The 19,307-nt window shown below is 32.2% G+C and overlaps 1 protein-coding gene across 4 annotated transcripts in view; it reads right to left on the reverse strand.

Moving 5' to 3' along the window:
• The window catches only part of CSMD3 (CUB and Sushi multiple domains 3), a 589,442-nt gene that overhangs the window by 66,124 nt on the left and 504,011 nt on the right, over positions 1–19,307 (reverse strand). For all 4 annotated transcript variants that reach the window (XM_064395032.1, XM_064395025.1, XM_064395049.1 and 1 more), the window contains 6 exons: positions 15,889–16,077; positions 15,373–15,519; positions 12,697–12,885; positions 8,618–8,803; positions 7,131–7,325; positions 5,288–5,461 (listed from right to left, as the gene is read on the reverse strand). In XM_064395032.1, coding sequence (XP_064251102.1) covers positions 5,288–5,461; positions 7,131–7,325; positions 8,618–8,803; positions 12,697–12,885; positions 15,373–15,519; positions 15,889–16,077 — 1,080 coding nt within the window. The remainder of the gene's footprint in view (positions 1–5,287; positions 5,462–7,130; positions 7,326–8,617; positions 8,804–12,696; positions 12,886–15,372; positions 15,520–15,888; positions 16,078–19,307) is intronic.

Consider the following 19,307-nt stretch of genomic DNA (forward strand, 5'->3'; position numbering starts at 1 on the left):
CTTTCAGTGGCTGAAAGCTGATTGAGAAAATATATAAAATACTACTGACAGATTAATGCACTGAACATTCTTTTCTGTTAGCTTACATGGTTGCTTTGCCCCAGATGGTATGTCTGCTATTGTTTTGACTCCACGGACAGAATTGTTCTCAGAGTTGATGGATAACTGATTTTTCCTTTACGAGTAACAGTAAATGACTCATTAGCATTTTAAAGCAGTATTTTTGTATGAAAAAAAGAGTTCAGTAAAACTGGGATAAATATTCCCCAGCTAACACATCAAAGGTTGTGTTCACATTAGAATTTTGGTTTAGATCTTCCTTCTCTTAAATGTGCTGAGTGATTTTATCACAAAAAAATTGGCTTCCTTTGAGAGGAAGCACACTGAGAAGCTCAACTAGGTGCACAAAACGTGTTTCATCTCCTTTTGGAGAAAAAGTAGTCAAAATTATTGACTTGTTGACAACTTTAAACCATGTAAGTAATGATGGCATTTAGCCCAGAGGACTAGACTAGATATGGTCCAAGGAAAATTCTCTGAACCATATGTAATGCAAATGTAGATAACTCTAAATCAATTATTTGTTTCATGATCTGCTCAGTCTGATGGATTATTTTTTTAATTCAGACAAAGACACAGTCTGTGAAGTGCAGCCTTTCTCTTAGGAGGAGAGACAAATAGTATTCTTAATGTTAATGTTTAGGAAGTGCAAATTTTGACATTTAATGTACACACTTAACTAAAAACCTCTTTTCTTCTATCCATCTGCCTTTACAAAGCTCCTCTAACTTTAACCATGTATAGGAAGCACACTACCTTATGCCTTATTAATCAAATAAGCTTCAGTCTTCATTTTTGCATTTAATTCATAGGGACACTTTATAAAACCTCTTTATTTGAGATTTAATACTAATATGCAAAACTGAACAAAACTATTGTTCCAGAAGTTTCTGAGTCTATCCTGTATGAAATAACAGTGGTGACTTTCAGTAAATAAGGGATAGAATACCAACAGATCTGTTTTATCAGGATGTTTAGATGTCATGAGGTATTGAGAAAGAAGAAGGAATTAAGAAATAAGTGTTAGGTGTTGAAGATAATAGAGTTATGCTTCAGCTACGATGAAGAGGATAGAGTCATGAGCTCAAGAAATGTGAAAACCTGGAGTTAGCTCACCAATCAACAACAACAAAAAAATGTGCATATCTTTCCTCTGAGTTTAAGTATTGGTTGAAAATAATATTTTTTGCTGTCTTTACATGCAGTTTTCATTAACAAGATGTCTAAACAACATTTAAATTATTATCAGTCATGTAACTAGCACAAGTGAGAGAAGCTCAGTTAGATAACCCCTAAAGAGAAATAAAAAAATTTGTACATTACATTAACAATGAGTAAGGTCTTAGAAAGGCAGCAGAATTATTTTTAATAATCTAAGAAAAAAGCTGCTCTATTATATATAAGAACTGTTTCTAACAGAAAGACGTTTCAAAGCATGCTATACTTTTCTTTGTTAGTTTTACTTTAAGTGTTTTTGACTAAGCTGTCGAAAATATTTACCAAAACAATATATAAAACATTTTAAAAGGCAAAAAATACACAGTAATGTTCTGAAAAAAAGGGGGAAGAAAATCTGCATTCGAGAAATGTTAGGAAATGTTTTTCACCATTCATATATTAGTTAATTCTATAGTGTATCTGAAAGTACTACAGAGTGATTAAAGTAGACCCAATTTACTTCTACTCTAGGAAATGCCCAGTTTACTAAATATTTGATTACAGGCATTAAAATAAATACACTAAAAAAAACACAAAACCTTAAAGTATGATAGCATATGTTTTTATGATCAGTGTTATTTCTGACATTAAATTAAAGCAAACAAAATTAATGCCATAAGTAAAGGAAATAATGCAAAATATAAAATTGTAAATATGTAATTTGTAAATACTGCAAATATACAAAGTTTTAATGTAAACAGACAAAAGAATAATAAATTTCTTGTTGAATATTTAAACATTTTTCCAAGAGGAAAATATGTAACAAAATCACAGGTTTTTATAAATAGAATATTCAGTAAAAATCTATTCCATGGTTCTGAATGTTTCTCAGCATTTATTACATAGACAGCTTCAGTGTTAACCAGTACAGAAAAGTTCAAGCATAATAAATTTGAGAGACAGTTTGTAACCTAGGAGACGCAACTGTCATGATTTTAGTCTTTGCTAGTTATTTTATTCTAAAATACTAATGTGATTTTCTCACAATAAAATGTCCTGAAACATTTAATTTTTTTAAACTTTGACAACACAATTACTTCAGAAACTCTATTCTGTTTTGTTTCATTTGTTTTTTTCAATTTGAACATTGTTTCTTCTCATCAGCTTTGGAGAATAAGGACCAAGAAATCAATTTCTTACTATTATAATAATGTGATTACTCATGAAGTACTACTTTGTCATTTAGGTATTATTTAAAGAAAAAAAAAAAAAGGGGGATTGAGAAAGGAAGGCAGTTGTGTTAAGTGTTCTGGTTTTTGCCACAGATTCATTATCCATACATTATCCATCTTTTAGTAAAATAAGTCAGATGACAAAAAAGAGCTGTGAAACCTATGATCCTATTCTCACACTATTATGGCTGTCATCAAACCTTGCACTACTGTTCACAATGTAACAGAATAACATAACTTGGATTTTAGTCAATAGTTTTGGTGATTTAAAGCTTACCTCAGTTCTAATTCTCATCTATATCTCATTAGATTCACCACAAACTACTTTGAAGTTCTACTGCAGATACTTAGATTCTTTTTTGTTCCACTTTTCATAAATTTTTTTAATTACACATACCTGGAATTAAGATCAGGCTATCTAATACAACAATTAAATATAATTATTTAAGTAGCTCTTTCAAAAAAATAAGTGCATTTTTAAACAAAATACTTGAAAAGGGTATTATTTTATCCTGTAGGATTTCATGTATGTCACCAAAGTGTATTCCTAAGGGCATCTTCAAAACTTAAAACAGAAATACATTGGTAATCACTTCACAAGAACAACTACATTTTTCAGAAAGTAAAAGTGGAAAGGTGTTGCAATCTGAAAGGCTCAGTTGTAAAAAATGTTTACAACTGAAAGCACGAAAACATCAGAAGTAGATAGTGAATATTATTGATAAGTTGCACAAAAGTTAATTTTTTTAAATGCCCACCGTTAAAATACCCACTCTATAGGTCTTCCTTCTTCCTGCTGCTCCTGATCTTTTCTCTCACATTCTAATATTTCTTTACTTTCCTCCACTTCCTGTACTTTCTGACAACAACCTTCTTTAAAATATTTCTTATTTCTGATTTGTCATTAGATGATCTCATCCCTCTTAAGTCTCAAATTTCTTATGGAAGAAACAAGAATTAAACTGAGTTATTCTGTGTCTGCAGGGCACTCATTCCTGCACAGTGATGTAACACAGTAGGTAGTGTTGTTGCAAGCCATGACTCTCTCCCTTTTATAAATTTGCTCTGACACTAGCTTTTCTTTTCTTTTTTTCTTTTTTTAAGCAAGGTGTACATTTTTTCTGTGCTCTATATGATGTATATTCTAATTTTTCTAAGTAATACTTGTTTTCATTCTGTCTTCAACAATTTGCCATAATAAACCTTCAAAGATATGCATTATAAGATTTACTGTAGGCCTATTAGTCTGATACAATAGGCTTGGTTTAGATTACTGGTTTTTGTCCTCTAGTTACATAGTTGTTTTCTTAACTTTTTATTGTTACTGGACATTATAGTGTATGAACTGAATAATAATGAATATCTTCCAAGAAGTAGGGGTCCTCTTTTAAGTTGCAAGTAAAGATTATGTAATCTGTTACTATTATTAAATTATATTACAATTTATTTCTACATGCAAATGTAGGAGAAATTCAATTCATTCTGTGCTGATCTTCATTGGCATGAAGTTATTTTGGCAAAATTCTTAAATGCAAGTATTTTTCCAAGGTGCTATTCACAAATAGCATCCAATTTACCTATTTTTATGTTACTATTCTCTGAATAAATTTTTTTACATTTCTCCAAACTTCAGCAGCTGTAACTTCTGCAGAAAAATCAGTAAAAATAAAAACAAACAAAAAGGCAAACAAGAAAAAAGAGCAGAACATTTTGATTACACACATAGTATGGTGCTTCAAAAATTTAGATTTAGAACATCTTGTAATTGCTGGGAATTTAGAAGATGAAGAATATCAAGTTAAAGTGAAACATAAACAAAGTCTCTATCCCTCTCTGCTGCATGTTAGGGAACATTCCAGCTGTAGACTTGTAGCCTGATAAGCAACTCTTTTGCTCATTCATGAGTTGTTCACTTATGTGAATGTTAACAAATAATGCTGTTTTACAGAAGAAAAAACATTTGGAATTAAAAGTAGTTTTAAAAGGTGAATGGCAATCTGTACAAATATATATTGCAACAAACCCCTATATTTATTGTATATGCTCGTTCAGTTTTCTGAGAGTATCAGTTTATGGATACTCTGTTATATGTTCATGCCTCTCAAAACAAGATACAATACGACATATATTTCAGTCTAAATCAGAATACTTTTTATTTCAACTGAAATTAAAATCTTGATTAAATATAGAGTTAAAAACTGTCTCTAGAGTAAATATAATAACCCAGCTCAAGGTACACATGAAAATGAATCAGAAAGAAGCCCTGAAATTGTTTTATGTGTTCATTTTATTCATAAATAATTCAGGCAACAATGTCTGAGTATATTAAATAAGAGAAGATGCCTATCCTTGTACAAGTAAAGGGTCTCAATTCTGTAAAAAGCATCTGGATAGTGGCTTTCTCTCAGAAATAAGGCTGCACTGGTCCTGGCAAAGTTTACACAATTTTTTTTCCTCCTTCTGTATCTTTTCAAGAATACAGTTTAATTCTATGACACAACCACTTAGTTCAGATCTACTATGCAGATATTTTACTGAGGATATGAATTAGAGCTGACATATATGGAATCAATCTGCCATGCTGCTTATGTATAGTTCTACTTTAAAGACATATACAAAAATACAGTAACACAGATTTTGCAAGTTGTGAAGATAATGGAATTTTTGAAAATATACACATAGTTCTAATTTGATGTGAAAAACAGTGTAGCCCAGCCACACACATGCAGAGCTCTCTTCAATGTGTCTGCTAAAAGAAAAGGACAAGCAGATCATTTTGCTTACTTTTGTCTCCTAGAGAGAAAGAAAATGGACAAGTCATGACAGTAGTATCATACCTAAACATCTGGTCTCAATTCCTCTCCAGAGTCCAGATGACAGACATTCCCTTACTGCAGAGCCAACCAGCATGTACCCTGAATCACAAGTAAATATAGCTGTAGATCCATATGTGATTTGAGTTCCAATCTTATTCCCATTTGGCGGAGTAGGAAGTTCTCCACAGGAAATAACTTCATGACAAAACAAAAACAAAACATAAGTGTACAGCTGAGAATCACAAACACCCATACAATAATTTCTATTAACAAACAATACTTATCAACCAATCAATGAGATAAATAAATTTCAGACCATGAAGTATTTTGGAGAAATCTGTAGAAATCATAGATTAAAAATCTGCAAACAAAAACTATTCCTTCCCCAGAAATTGTACTTAAGAGGGGGGGAAGAACAATTGAAATAATTTCTGTGAAGTTAAAAAAGGCATTCAGAACATTATTGAATGCTGTTTAATTACCTTGGCTTTATCAAGTACATTCTGCATACTGGAACATCACAATTGCTATCAGATTTAGTTACGCTTCCTTGGGAAGGGGCCATTTTGGTTTCTTGATCATAATGAAATGCCTTCCCTAGCATTTGCACATTACAGTTTCATAAAGAGTGAATGATATTGGAATTTATTGCTATTTATTTACAATTGAAAGACTATTTTCAAACAAAATACTATTTTTCTTAGTCAATTTTCTTTTAATAATTAACAAAGCCAATTTATTAGTAGTAAATAAGAGGCTGAAATTAGGTAGCACACTTTATGCCTAGAAGAAAATAAGTCATAATATTTAAAACAAAGCTTCTCAAAACATAGCTAAAAGTTGTTTGCCTTTCAAAGTAAAAAGAGATACAAATGTAAATTTAGTATGTAGAATATATATACACAGAGATATAGATACAGACAAATACACAGTATTTTTAACACAGGCAGAGATGGAATATTGCAATTAACTTTCAAAAATTCTCAAAATTATATATTAAATTTCCAGTTATAAAGAACTCAAAATCAAGGCAAATTTCCAGTATAATTATTCAGTGTTTGAAAATGTATTTTTAAACCTTTTTTCATATATATTGTCAATAAATTATAAATGTATTTTTAGCCACAGTTATCTGGCTTATCTACAGGCTTTTTTAGATATTGTTGTATTCATACATAAACATGTGGATACACATATTTTTGATGCAGGAACCAAGAGCACAATTGTATCCCACTCTCTCAGAGGGTTCATCATGTTCCATAAAGAAAAGAGTTTTGCAGCTTCAGTGTAACCAAAACCCCACAGTTTTGAAAAAGAGATGTCTAAATGTAAATTTATTAAAAAATGTTCTTTTCACAGCAGTAGGGAAGCACAATTATAGATACATCTTTAGTTGGTTTAAATATCTGGATATTAATTTTTTTTTTAAATTTAACTATTGCAGGTGACCAGCATACCAGCTAATGGTAGGAATGATGTAGATATGTGCAAATGCACACTACATGGCAACTGCCTGAAAGGAGAGATTATTTTACTTATCAAGACAGGATACAAAGGTTTTGCATTTTTCAAGACTTCAGAGCATTCCTGATCTAAAATGAACATATAGGAAAATATTTCCTTTGTACCTTTATGAATTTAGGGACCTTTAAACTCTAGAAGTGTACCTGCAGATACGCCCTTGTCACTAAATCAAATGTATTATATTTGTAAATAACAACCTTTAGGATACCCAGGAATTCCAGCCAAGAAACACTTTTTCTAATTTACGGTTTTGAATACTAAATTAGTTCATTTCTAGTTCACCAAATATTTTTTTTTTCCTGAAATCTGCACAGCAGATGCAGATAAAAGATGTACTCACTTTGGCAGTAAGGCCGCTCATTTCTCCAACTCCAGGTGCCATTAGCAAGACACTCGATAGACGCTGGTCCCAAACCATAATACCCAGGATCACAGCTGAAAACTACTTTTGTTTTATACTCATAGTGTGAACCATTCACTATTCTCCATCTTCCATGCTCCAGGGTAAAAGAATTGATGCTTGGACATGTAACAACTTCCAAAATAACAAAAAGACATAGTTATTGGTGGCTTAGCATAGGCAAATTGGGAAAACCTGTACCATTATTAATAAAAAAATTTATTTTAAACACAGTGACATAATCTTTGAAAACTAAAGCTGTACTTGAAATTGGCTGTGGTTAGAAGGCATGAGTTTCCTCATTTAATTAATAATTACCCAGAAAGAGAAGATATTGTATATGCAGAGTGATGCAGTTGGTGTAGATAGGAGCTATATACCATGGTTGAATTCACTATAGGTGGACCTTCCATGATATTTTATATCAGCCACCAGATCTTTACTAAAATTTTAAGTACATTTAGATGGAGAAATTATTTTTCTACCCAGGTAAACTCTATGAGATATGGAAGACTTCTTTGAAAGGCTGTACATTGGTGACCGAAAAAATAATATCTGTATACAGGTTGTTTTTTCAACAGCTATATATTTTTGTCTCATTTCTTAATTCTAAGTCTTCTTCCTCCAAAAATGGAACAATAACATTCTACAACACTAATAGAATAAAAAATAGTATAAAAAGCATAACAATTTTTCCCACTTTGTTTTTCTCTATTTTCAGTTGTTCTTTAGAAAGAGAAAAATTCATGGCAGAAGGAAATTTTCAAGAACAAGAAGAAAAAAAAGAAGAAAAAGGAAATCCTTGGAAAATACTCCAGTCTTAATTTGCTTTCATTCATTGGATGAGATAATCCAAATCCTAATGTGCATGGGACACTGACATCCCTGTATCACTCTTGCAATCACCTGGGTTTTCATATCCTATTTGTAAAGGCTGATATCCATTTCATTTTGGGAGTTAAATGCATTTTCCCTGCAGTGATGTTCCCCCAAGTTTAGATGGTGTGGGACTATAATGACAGGATGAATATACATAATAAGCAGCAGTTTCAAACAATTACCACAGGTTTTGCAATTCTGAATAGTAAAAAAGGGTTTTCTAACAGTACATGAATTATGCAGCTATCACTGAAGAGATGACTTTTGTAGAAAACCTCTGCAACCATTAACTTTGATTTAACTGTAAATTAATTATTAGCTTGATTGTATCCTATAAGCTCTAGCATGTTTACTCTGCTTATGCTGTTAAGTTTCAGTATGTCTTAGTTACATATACTTCATATATGTATTTCATAATAATTGAATACTAGCAAATAATTCAACATGAAGATGAAAGTTGAAGTCTTGTGAAGATTTGTGCCATGGATAAATAAACAAAATGTACAGACAGGCTTTTACTCACCAGAGACTTCTTACATGTTACTCACCTACACAGCGAGGTGTTTTATTGTGATTGCTCCAGGTACCATCGGGCTGGCAGACTGCAGTAGTAAGCTCTTTGGCTGACAGCCTGTATCCATCATTGCAAAAATAAGTAACACGGGTGCCAACCAAGTAATCTGTAGTTAATATCCCACCATTTAGTGGAGCTTTAGGAATTCCACAAGATATTGCTGAGTAGAGAGAAAGACAAAGTTTTTTATGTCTTCAACATAAGTTTCCACTGACCTCAGACAAATTATGCATTGCAAAATCACTAGTCTTAAATTCATAAAAAAAATATAACTCATTTATGTGTGTTTTAAGAATGGGAATACATTTTCTTAAAATTTTAGGGAATTGAATCCAATTAAGCTTTTTCATTTTGATGGAGAAAGTAAAAAATAAGAATAATGGTTCAAAACTGCAGCTAAGATTTCAATATGCAGATGATAATAAAGAAAAGGGAATAGAAGATATCTGGAAAAAAATATGACTAGCATGATTGAATCAGTAAGACAGCAGTCTGAGAAACACACTTTCTATGTTTCTGTGTCATATGATTTATGTTCAGATTTCTTCCATCAGTTGTACTTTGTGACCTCTGGCATATCACTAAAATTACCTTTCATCATTCTGTATTTTTCACCTGTAAAGCAGAAGGAAAATACCCTTTTGAAAATATTGAATCATAGAATCACAAAATGGCCTGGGGTGAAAGGGGTCTTAAAGGGGTCTTCAAGATGTAGCTCCAATCCCTGCAATGGGCAGGAACATCGTTTACTACACCAGGTTGCTTGAAGTCCAGTCCAGCCTGGACTTGAACATTTCCAGGCATGGGGCATATACAGCTCCTCTGGGCAGCCAGTAATGAATTCTCCCCTGATGTGCAATTTGAATTGATCCTCTTTTATTTTAAAGCCATTCCCACTATCCTATCACTGCATACCCTTGAAGGAAGTCCCTTTCCAGATTTCCTGTAGGCTTCTTTTAGCCCTTGTCTTTGCAATCTGTGATTTATGAAGAGGGACTGAAGCACTTGTCAGCAAAGACTGAGTCAAAACTACTGCTGAGTACCTCAGCTGTCTCTGTGTCCGAGGTAACCAGGTCTCCTGTATCCTTCTGGACAGGGCCCATAATTTGCCTAGTCTTCATTCTATCAGCAATATATATTTAGAAGCTCTTTTTGTTGCCTTTGACAACCATGGACAGATTTAGTTTATCAAGGCCCTAGCTTTTCTAACCTGATCCACAGTTGCTTGGACAACTTGTCTGTATTCCTCCCAGGATGCCTGTCCCCATTTCCACCCTCTCTAGCCTTCGTTTTTGCATTTTCTTGTCTAGGAGCTCCTTGCTCATCCAGGCAGGTGTCCTGAAATTTCTACCCAACTTTCTTTTTGACAACATTTCTGAGGATGCAACACTTCTGAGCTTGGAAGAAGTGATCCTTTGACTATTAATCAGTTATCTTTGTCTATAAAGCCTTAAATCTAAGGCTTTATTCCATGGTACTCTACCAAGCAAATTCATTGAGTGGCCAAATTCTGCTCTTCAGAAGCGGAGGCTAGCTAGCATCCATTCTTCTCCATGTTCTAAGGATTTTCTACCCTAGAATTTCTCAGACACTGCACCCTTCAGCTTCCTCATCAGCCCCTGCTTGTTGCAGATCCAGCATAGCATCTCTCCTTGCTGGCTCCTCTATCTCTTAGAGAAGAAAGTTGAAAACTGCAGATAAAAGTATAAGCTACTATTTCCTTTTCTTTAACAAAAATAATGTACCAAGAGAAGATTTGGTTCCAAATAATTCTCTGTCTGTTTTGGGACTAAAAATAAAAACTAACCCTTTTCCACATTCTGAAACCATATATCTAATGTAGGTCAGATAAAAAAAAAAAAAAGTGAAAAAAAAGGGGTTTAGGCATTTAAGTCTGAAGTACATTACTTTGAAGTCAAATCTTGAGCCCTAATAAAGTACCTATCATGCCGACACAGGAAGGTTAATCCTCTCAGACTATGTATAAATACTTGGGGAAAAAAAAGAGTGCAATCTATTTTTGCCCCTACTGGGAGCTGATCTGGCATAAAACTGATTTGCTTTATAAGCAATATAACAACTGTGTGGCACAGTACCAAAGCTAATAATCACAGCTAAGACACAAGTAAAGCATCAATCCTATAATAACTTGCAGAACAGAGGTGTAAGAATCAATATTAATATATTCTTGCATTGCCATAAAAAACCCCTTGCATATTTCATGGAAATTTAAGAAAAAAAAAATCGAAAACCACAGTACAGACATATTCTGCTGAAAAGATCACAGAAAAATATTTCTAATTTGCTATCACCCTGTCTTGGCAACCATAAGAAAATACACCTAATCACTGTCACAGTATCTATTGGCAAGTAGAGACAAACACACATTTAGAAAAAAATAAGAAAACTGTGATTAAGAAATCGAAGACCCCAAGAAACTATAATTGAATTCTAGAGAGTATGAGGACATGACCCCAGAGAGATAAAAAGTGACAAGTTAATTAAATGAGAATGTTCTCCTTCCATCTTTTACTGAACATCTGATAAAACTACTATTTCACTTGCCATCACCAAAGAAAGAAACACTTCTATGACACTAAAATGAAAATATGTGACCATGTTTTTTACTTCTTACTTGCTAATTCCTCAATAGATATGATTGCAAGTTAGGTAAATCTACCCATTCCAAGATGATAACTATATGCTTGTAAAAGTGACACTCTTTACTGCATAACTGGCCTAGATTAAGCTCTTCCTTCAGAAGCATGTTAATGATAATAAGAGCTTTGAGACAATTACAAGAGTTGTCCGAACAATGTCTGTTTTGTTACATCAGGACCAGCATTCAGCAGTGCATAAAATTAATATCCTCTTGCAAAATAATTGTTACATGTAAACAGCATTGATTACAATCCTAAGCACCAACAAATTCTACAATATTGCCTATTCACATAATTCACACCATGTCTCTTTTACCAGTCAGTAAAATATGTATCAGATACATTCTAGCTGCAAATTGAGATGTTCTATATCTACCATTGAGATTAATTACTCCTTCAGTATTCAAAAATCTTCGTTAGTGGCTTGATAAATTTTGAGTCATATTATCCATGTTAAGAGTCAATCTTGTGACACAAGTAAAATATATCTGTTCCTTAACCCTAAATTTTTAAGAAACAAGATGCAAATCAGCAAGGCTTGATAACAGACTTTTATATAAATAACAGATCTCCAAAAGGTCATCCAATGACATTTGAGTTTACAGCAGTTTTGATCTGAATTTCACATTTGTGGAAGCCTTCACAGAAAAGTTGCCCAGAGAAGTTGTGGATGTCCTATCCCTGGAAGTTTTCAAGGCCAGGTTGAATGGGCATTAAGCAATCCAGTTGAGTGAATAGTGTTTCTGTCCATCCCAGAGGGACCGGAACTATATCTTTAAGGTCCCTTCCAAGTAAACCCTCATACAATTCTATGAAAATTTCCTTTTAGTTAGGGGAAAATGTAAAAACAATCAGGAAAAGTTACTGCCATATCAGATACTTTGACATGAAAAAATGACAAATAGGAAATATCCAAAATTCCCTAAAAATAGATCTATCACAGAAATGTTTGGTCACTATATGTCAGCTTGGGCAACATTGTTAATCAAACTGAAACATTAAAATCTATTCCTTTTTCACAAATTTTGGAACATAGTTGCAGTTCCAAAGATATGCATTAAAAATATACACAGTCCTTGGAAAACCTTAGTCATATTAGTTGTCAAAGAACATCAGCATTTTGAAGACTTATGTGAATTTTAAGAAATTATGATTGGACCAAAAAGAAGTTCTTAAATATTCTTCACTGAATGTTAAAGCATCATTTTTTGTATGTCAGTCTTATTAGCTCCTCTTGAAATACTGTTTCTTAAAAGTGCATTTGTTTTTATGAGGTAGAAAAATTCTGGCACAGATGTATGACTGCGAAACATTTCCCTGCCATTCATTTTGAGTCAAAAAAAAAGAAAAAGGAAGTTTCTTAGAGTTTTTTTTTTTTAACAAAAGAATTTACCTTGACAAGCTGGGACTGGAACATCCCACGAGTAATACCCATATGGAGACTTCCTGCAGACGGCAGTGCTTTTCCCAATGAGCCGAAAGCCGCGGTCGCAAGCCCAGCGGACCATGCTGTTGAGCTGTCCGCCTGTCTGACTGACAATGAAACCGTGCGGGGGCGACTCTGGGGTGCTGCAGTAGAGAGCTTTAAACAGAAATATTAAAGTAATAAAGTTTGTGTTCAGAATTCGCGTAGCAATACTTGAGAAATTCTTGTTGCATCCAATGGACATCTGATCGAACACTGAGAAACCATTGCTAAAAGTTGTATTTTATGTATGATAATGCCTTCATTGACCAATTTCAAAAAATATAAAGGTAGTAAAAAGAGAGCTTTATAAGCTATTTACAAGATTCAGTTTTCAGTAAACTCCAAAAAAATAAAGTGATAGCTCACTTTCATAATTGGCTATAGCTTTGAGGTTTGGGATTTTTTTACCATCTTCTTTTTAAATTAAATAAGCTACTGAACTTTAGTTTGTGTTGAAATTTATTGCAATTATATGCATTTCAGTAGTATATGCATTTTTGAAAGAGGGAAACAACTAGTACATCCTGAACAGAACTCTTTTTAAATAGTCTTCGTCCTAAATAAGTTATTTCATTTAAATTCTGTAATACACTGAACTGAAGTAAAACATTAAAAATAGATTTTAATGACATTTATGACTATCACCATAAATCCATGGCAAAAATCCCGAATATGTTTTTAGTTGTTCATTTATTTAGAACACATTAAGTTTTACAGAAGTCTTATCTAGAGACTATGAAAAAAAATCATAACTCAATATGAGAGCAAAAAATATCTCTAAGAGTTACAGTTCTTATAATCTGAAATTATTTATGTACTTAACAACTCTGATATAAAATACTGGTTACTTACTATGTTTCCTTTACATCCCTTGTTTATTGAGTACCAAGTAATTTAGGTTTGACTATCTTCTCATTGGAGTGGACAAGAAGGCTCTCATAACCTGGTAACTACTTTAAGATTAATTTTGTGTGTGTAAAGATTAACTTGGTCTATGATTAATTTGATTAATAGCTGCTAGCCATAAAGGCTGCTTTCCCTTTTTGTAGGAAAGAAAACTGTGCTGTAAATTTGTTTACAAGGGCTTCCTTTATACTTTGAAGACATGTTGATAACATGATATTTATTTTCTCAAGGAAATAGACAACTGCTGCTTCACTTGCTCTTTAAACTTTTCCATGTCTCATTACTTCAAGTCACTGTTTTTCTCACATGAAAGCTTCCTCTGACCGAATGGAGTCTTACGGCTGTTTGTTTACAACAAATATTTAATAAACATACTAAAGCAAAGAGCAGAATCAGAACTACTGCTATATCTTCCAGACCACATGCTATGAAAATATCTTCTTCCTTATACTAAATATCTCCTGACTTACACTTTTTTTGAAAGAGCCAAAGATACAGAGACATACCAGTATTTTCTGTGTGAAATAGACCACTAGAAAATATTTCCTGTCTGCCTCAGTTCTCTCACTGCCTGAAAGGAAAGACTGAAGAATTTTCTTTTCTTTCTCTTTTAACAGATCCAAAACTGACTACAGGAAATGAAAATTGATAGCATATATTATTTTATGCCTAGTACAGAATGAATTTTACTGAATGAACAACAAACATTTTAAGCCAAAGAAAATTGTCCATTCCTAAAGGGAAAAATGGAACTGACATATTTGCAGTATATATGATCATAATTATTTTTCTCTAATTGTGATGTAGCCCAAAATTGAGGAAAACCAAAAAAAAACTCAGCAGAAAGAATTTTATACTTATTTTTTATTTCTTTATCCACCTTGTGAAATGAAAAAGCTTTTATGCCAATAGTTTCTCTAATATCTATAGACACTAACCCCAGTACTCTTCTTTGTGTGTATTTCATATCTTTGGTCATCCTAAAAATAATTCAAATATAGATTTTGTGCAATTGCTGTAAATTGTAACAAATCTACTTTAGCTTGACTAATTAAAATATTTTCCAGTAAAATAAATATTATGTAATAATTCACTAAAAGCAGTTTTACTAAAATCTAACTTTGTCAGGTACCATTTCCATACACTATTCATAAATATGTTAATTTGAATTAATAGCGCATAAAATACTTGGTTTTTTACATACTAATTTATCTCTTTTAATGTTGGTTGCTGATTCTGTTGAACCTTAAATTAAGAGTTCAACCCTTCAAAGTCTCATACTTTTCCACTTTATAGCTGTTCACTCCTGCCTTGCTGCAATGCTTTCCCTTGTTCCACCAAAATTCTTAATGATGAATTGCATAAAGATCTTGTTAGGAAAACATCCCAGTATGAAGAAGCACACAAGTGCAAATAAGTGGGATGGAGAAGGGGGAAGCTGCTTCTTTTATCCTTAGTACTGGCTTATGCCATTTTAATGCCCTGTCTTTTATTAATTCTCTATGGAGCATATGTGTGAGGTTTTTTTTTTCCTCACAAGATGAGGGTCATTAGATTCACATATATAGAACAGATTAGATTTCCTTTCACTTTGGTTAATTAAGGATACCAAACATAGCTTATATTACCCTTTCACATAAACAAATGTTACATATTGAAATTTTATGCACATTATAAAAAGTCACATTTGCATACCTATATATCTTATCCTGAAACCTTTTTTATTGGTGCCATGATCTGCTGACCACCGGAGAAATACTTCATGGCCATTGCTGGTTATGTTTAGAGAAGACGAATAGTCCCCACTGAGAGATATGAGCAGTGGGCTATGACTATTTGGTCCTTGGTACAAAAGGATGGGAAAAAAAAGAAGGAAAAAAGGAGTTGAAAAGTTTAAAATAACATACAATAAAACATATGCACACAATTAACATACATGCAAATCATCCTTCAAGCAAATGGCAAATTAATTTGAATTAAAAAATTGAAATATGTTATAACTGGAATTATATATTTGCTCAAAAGAAAAATTATTTCTAAGTATAAAATGCAGTAAAATTTTAAAATAAAGTAATCCAAAAGTTCTTTTTTATTATAACAAATCAAAATAAGTGCCTAAGATTTTTTAATACTGAAAAATTAGAGAGAAGCAATATAAAAAAACAATTATATAGACAAGGCATCATCCAAAGTTATGTATCCTATAGTTACCATCAAAAACTTCAAGTATATCAAATTCCTTTTCTGTCTGGAAGAATTCAAAGAACATGCTGATATTATAACCCTTTTCCACAGTAATGGTCCACGCACACATCTGGAGGTTTGGGTAACTGTCAGGATATCCAGGGCTCAGTATTACACCTGTTGAATCCAGACGCATTTCATTGGCTGGACAGAGCACTGTGAAACAAAAATTGGCAAAAAAATGTAATGCTCATTATTTCTATTTCACGTGATCGATGAGATTTTCTGGAGTTTTAAAGAACTGCATTACTTATTCTATTTCCTCAAATTGAGCAACATGGTGATTTAAAATATGATAAAGTCATTTAACTTTGAATTTATCTGGATTCACTAGGTCTACAAGAATAACCATCTCATTAAATAGAAATAGTTGACATTACCATGTTATTGGAAATTTTTTCAAAAAATATGTTTGTCTCATGATATATGAACAAATGCCTTCAGTATATTCAGAACCTAACACTGCTAAACAGGAGCTTTGAAATCTTTTTATACTGACAACTAACTCCTACGTGAAAATGAGTTAATCCTGAATTACAAAAGAAAAACAAGAGGATCTTAGTTTTCTCAGGAACATTGGAAATAACATCGTCTCGTTAATTACAGAAAATCAGGTTTTATGTTAAAAGAGTTATTGGATTGTAAGGAGAGATAAATAAGACAGGAAAACAGAGAAAGGGAGAGAAAAATGAGTATTTATCTTCATACAAAAACTTTGTAAGAATCATATAATATTTGGTTTGTAAGTGATCTTTGAAGATCATCTAGTGCAAACCTCTGCAAATGCATTCAAACTGAACTTGAAAAACTGTATCTGCCCATATATTAAAAAAAAATACTTGTATCTCATTTGCAAATTCTCATCTAGTTGCTAAAAGTTGCTTATCATGTCCTGTGTTTGTTTCAATTACTCAAGAAGAGATTGAACACAGTACTTCCACCCCACTTAACAGAACTCATATGGCTGGAATCTGGCTGTCAAACTGCATTGCTGTGCCACTTGTGACACATATCTCCAGAAAATTAACAAAGTAGTCCTCTCATCTTTAGATGTACATATAGACATATATTTATACAAAAATATGTGTCAGGGACAGCATAACAGTAATCTGGACACACTAATTTATTTGCAGCTGGTTTTGCCTTACAAACTGTCCTTAATTTCAGGATTTTCAGCTAAACATCCCTCAGGAATTTTATAGAGAATTTAAAGACTTGTTTCTGTTAAACAGATTCCCTTGGGAATTGGATAGCTAAGTTTAATGTGAATCAGAGAACATTTATCTGAGATATAGTTAAGAGACACCATTAAAGAATTTTCTCAGGGTCCCCTTATTATGATGCAAAATACAGTCTGAATCTTCTTACTCTGAAATTTTCATTTTATCCTGAAAGTAGAAGCTAATTTAAAAGAAAATTAAGGGCAAAGTTGCATGCTTTGTTTGGACAATACTCTATTTTAACAAGATGATAGAAATAAGATTTTAAATAATTTTTTTCTATCATCTTTTTAATAAGATGATAGAAATTGGCTAAAATTGTGGAATTTAGTGACTATTTTTTACATCTAAGGGAAATTTGCAAGAATTTTAAGAAATGCTCATCCAAGTGATACACACAAGAGAAAAATGGAGGAAAAAAATGACATAGTTTAAAACATTATTAAATGTGATGTAAACTAACCTATAATAATTAAAATTACCAAATATATGTTAAATATAGTTTTATTCAATTTTTTTTTAGGAATTTCTCATTTGTCTAGTATATCTTTACTGCAATGTATTAAATTCAATACTAATGTTAGTCTTATGTTACTTAAATTTTGCTCAGCAGCATTTTTCAGATTTATTTCTGGATTAATTTTGAATGTAGATATCGATATATTTCAAGTCAAAAATTAAAGAAAAATTCAATTGAATGCCACTATACTGCCTAAAGCACATAAGATATGCACAAGGCTAAAGCATTAGAAATTAACAGTATTAAGTTTAAAAAAAAATATGCTCTACCCAGTGAAAGTAATTAGTAGACTAATGCTAATATGAACCAATGGAAGAATGGAGATTTTTCCTTGAAAGTGACTCTTATGTAGTGTGTTGTACTTTGCACATTGAAGTGTGGTAGCTTACCCAGAGACCAATGCAATTTAATAGATTCATGAAAGACAGAAATTTTTTGCATGTATTTTTGCTGCCTTTAGATTCCACAAAGTTCTCTATTCATCTTTCATAACTGAAATGTAACTTATGTACTGTGATCTTCAAACTTAGACATCAGATAAATAAAGATAAAAGAAAATATGCTGCGTTTTTTCTAGGTTGCTGGTAGGACTGGTCATTTTTAACACAATTTGACAAATTCTTTTGCAATTTTCTTTTTAATTTTCTCAGTCTAACTCTGAAGACCATGTTAATTTCATTCTGCTTTAAACTGAAATTTTAAGAGTATCAATTTAAAATTTAGCATTGGAACCAATATTTATCATTCATATCTGACAGATGAAAGATTAGCTACAGTAAATGAAGTCATCATTCCTGAGTTTTTGTCTTGGGTCTTGCATTGAACACAAATATGCCTTCAGCAACATGCACTGAGAGAATGCTTCAGGATCAGCACATATGTCTCTATTTGCCCTATCTAATATTACATTGTTTTAACATTTAAAGCAATGCCTGGAGGTTACTATGGTTTTTCACTTATTAAATGCTATATGTCTGCCAAGTTAGGATTTAAACTTAAATTGGGATGTTGGAAGCTATTCCTAGACACATTTGTATCTAACTAAACGTCTAGATTTCCAGAAATTATCAGTGTAAAAGTTCTTATGAAGCTCACATTTCAATTTCACTTTTAAGTGAAATTTTTTAAGAACTACACTCAGTGCTATGAATGATTTTGACTTCTGCATAGTTTTTTTCATAAAATCAGAGGAAAACAGCTTATTCAGTTATAAGAGTAGACCCTTCCAGCTTTCCAGGAATAGAGGAAAAGAGTATATTTATACAAGATTTTTTTTTTTTAATTCTCAGCTGAAAGCTTAGGTGAATATTACAGTAATAATGAAGTCCTAAAAATTAATATACTCATGTTTAATTTCTTAACATCTATATTGTGCGCCATTTCATAATTTTAGAAAATGCTTAGAAACAGTAAAATATCCAAGTTTTACTTGTAAATTTAGTAGATTTATTCACAAATAATTTACTATTGCCCAATAAATCTTTCATTATCAGTGTTTTATGGATATGTTAATGAATTAAAATTACTTTAGGAGGACACACCAAAATGTCAGAGTGGCAGAAAAAAACAGATGGCAATATTTTTCATATAACAGGAATTTAAATCAAATGCACTTATTGTGACTGATTTGGGAAAGTATTTTAATC

This window comes from Passer domesticus, chromosome 1 (genome assembly GCF_036417665.1).
Source record: "Passer domesticus isolate bPasDom1 chromosome 1, bPasDom1.hap1, whole genome shotgun sequence".
Lineage (NCBI taxonomy): Eukaryota > Metazoa > Chordata > Aves > Passeriformes > Passeridae > Passer > Passer domesticus.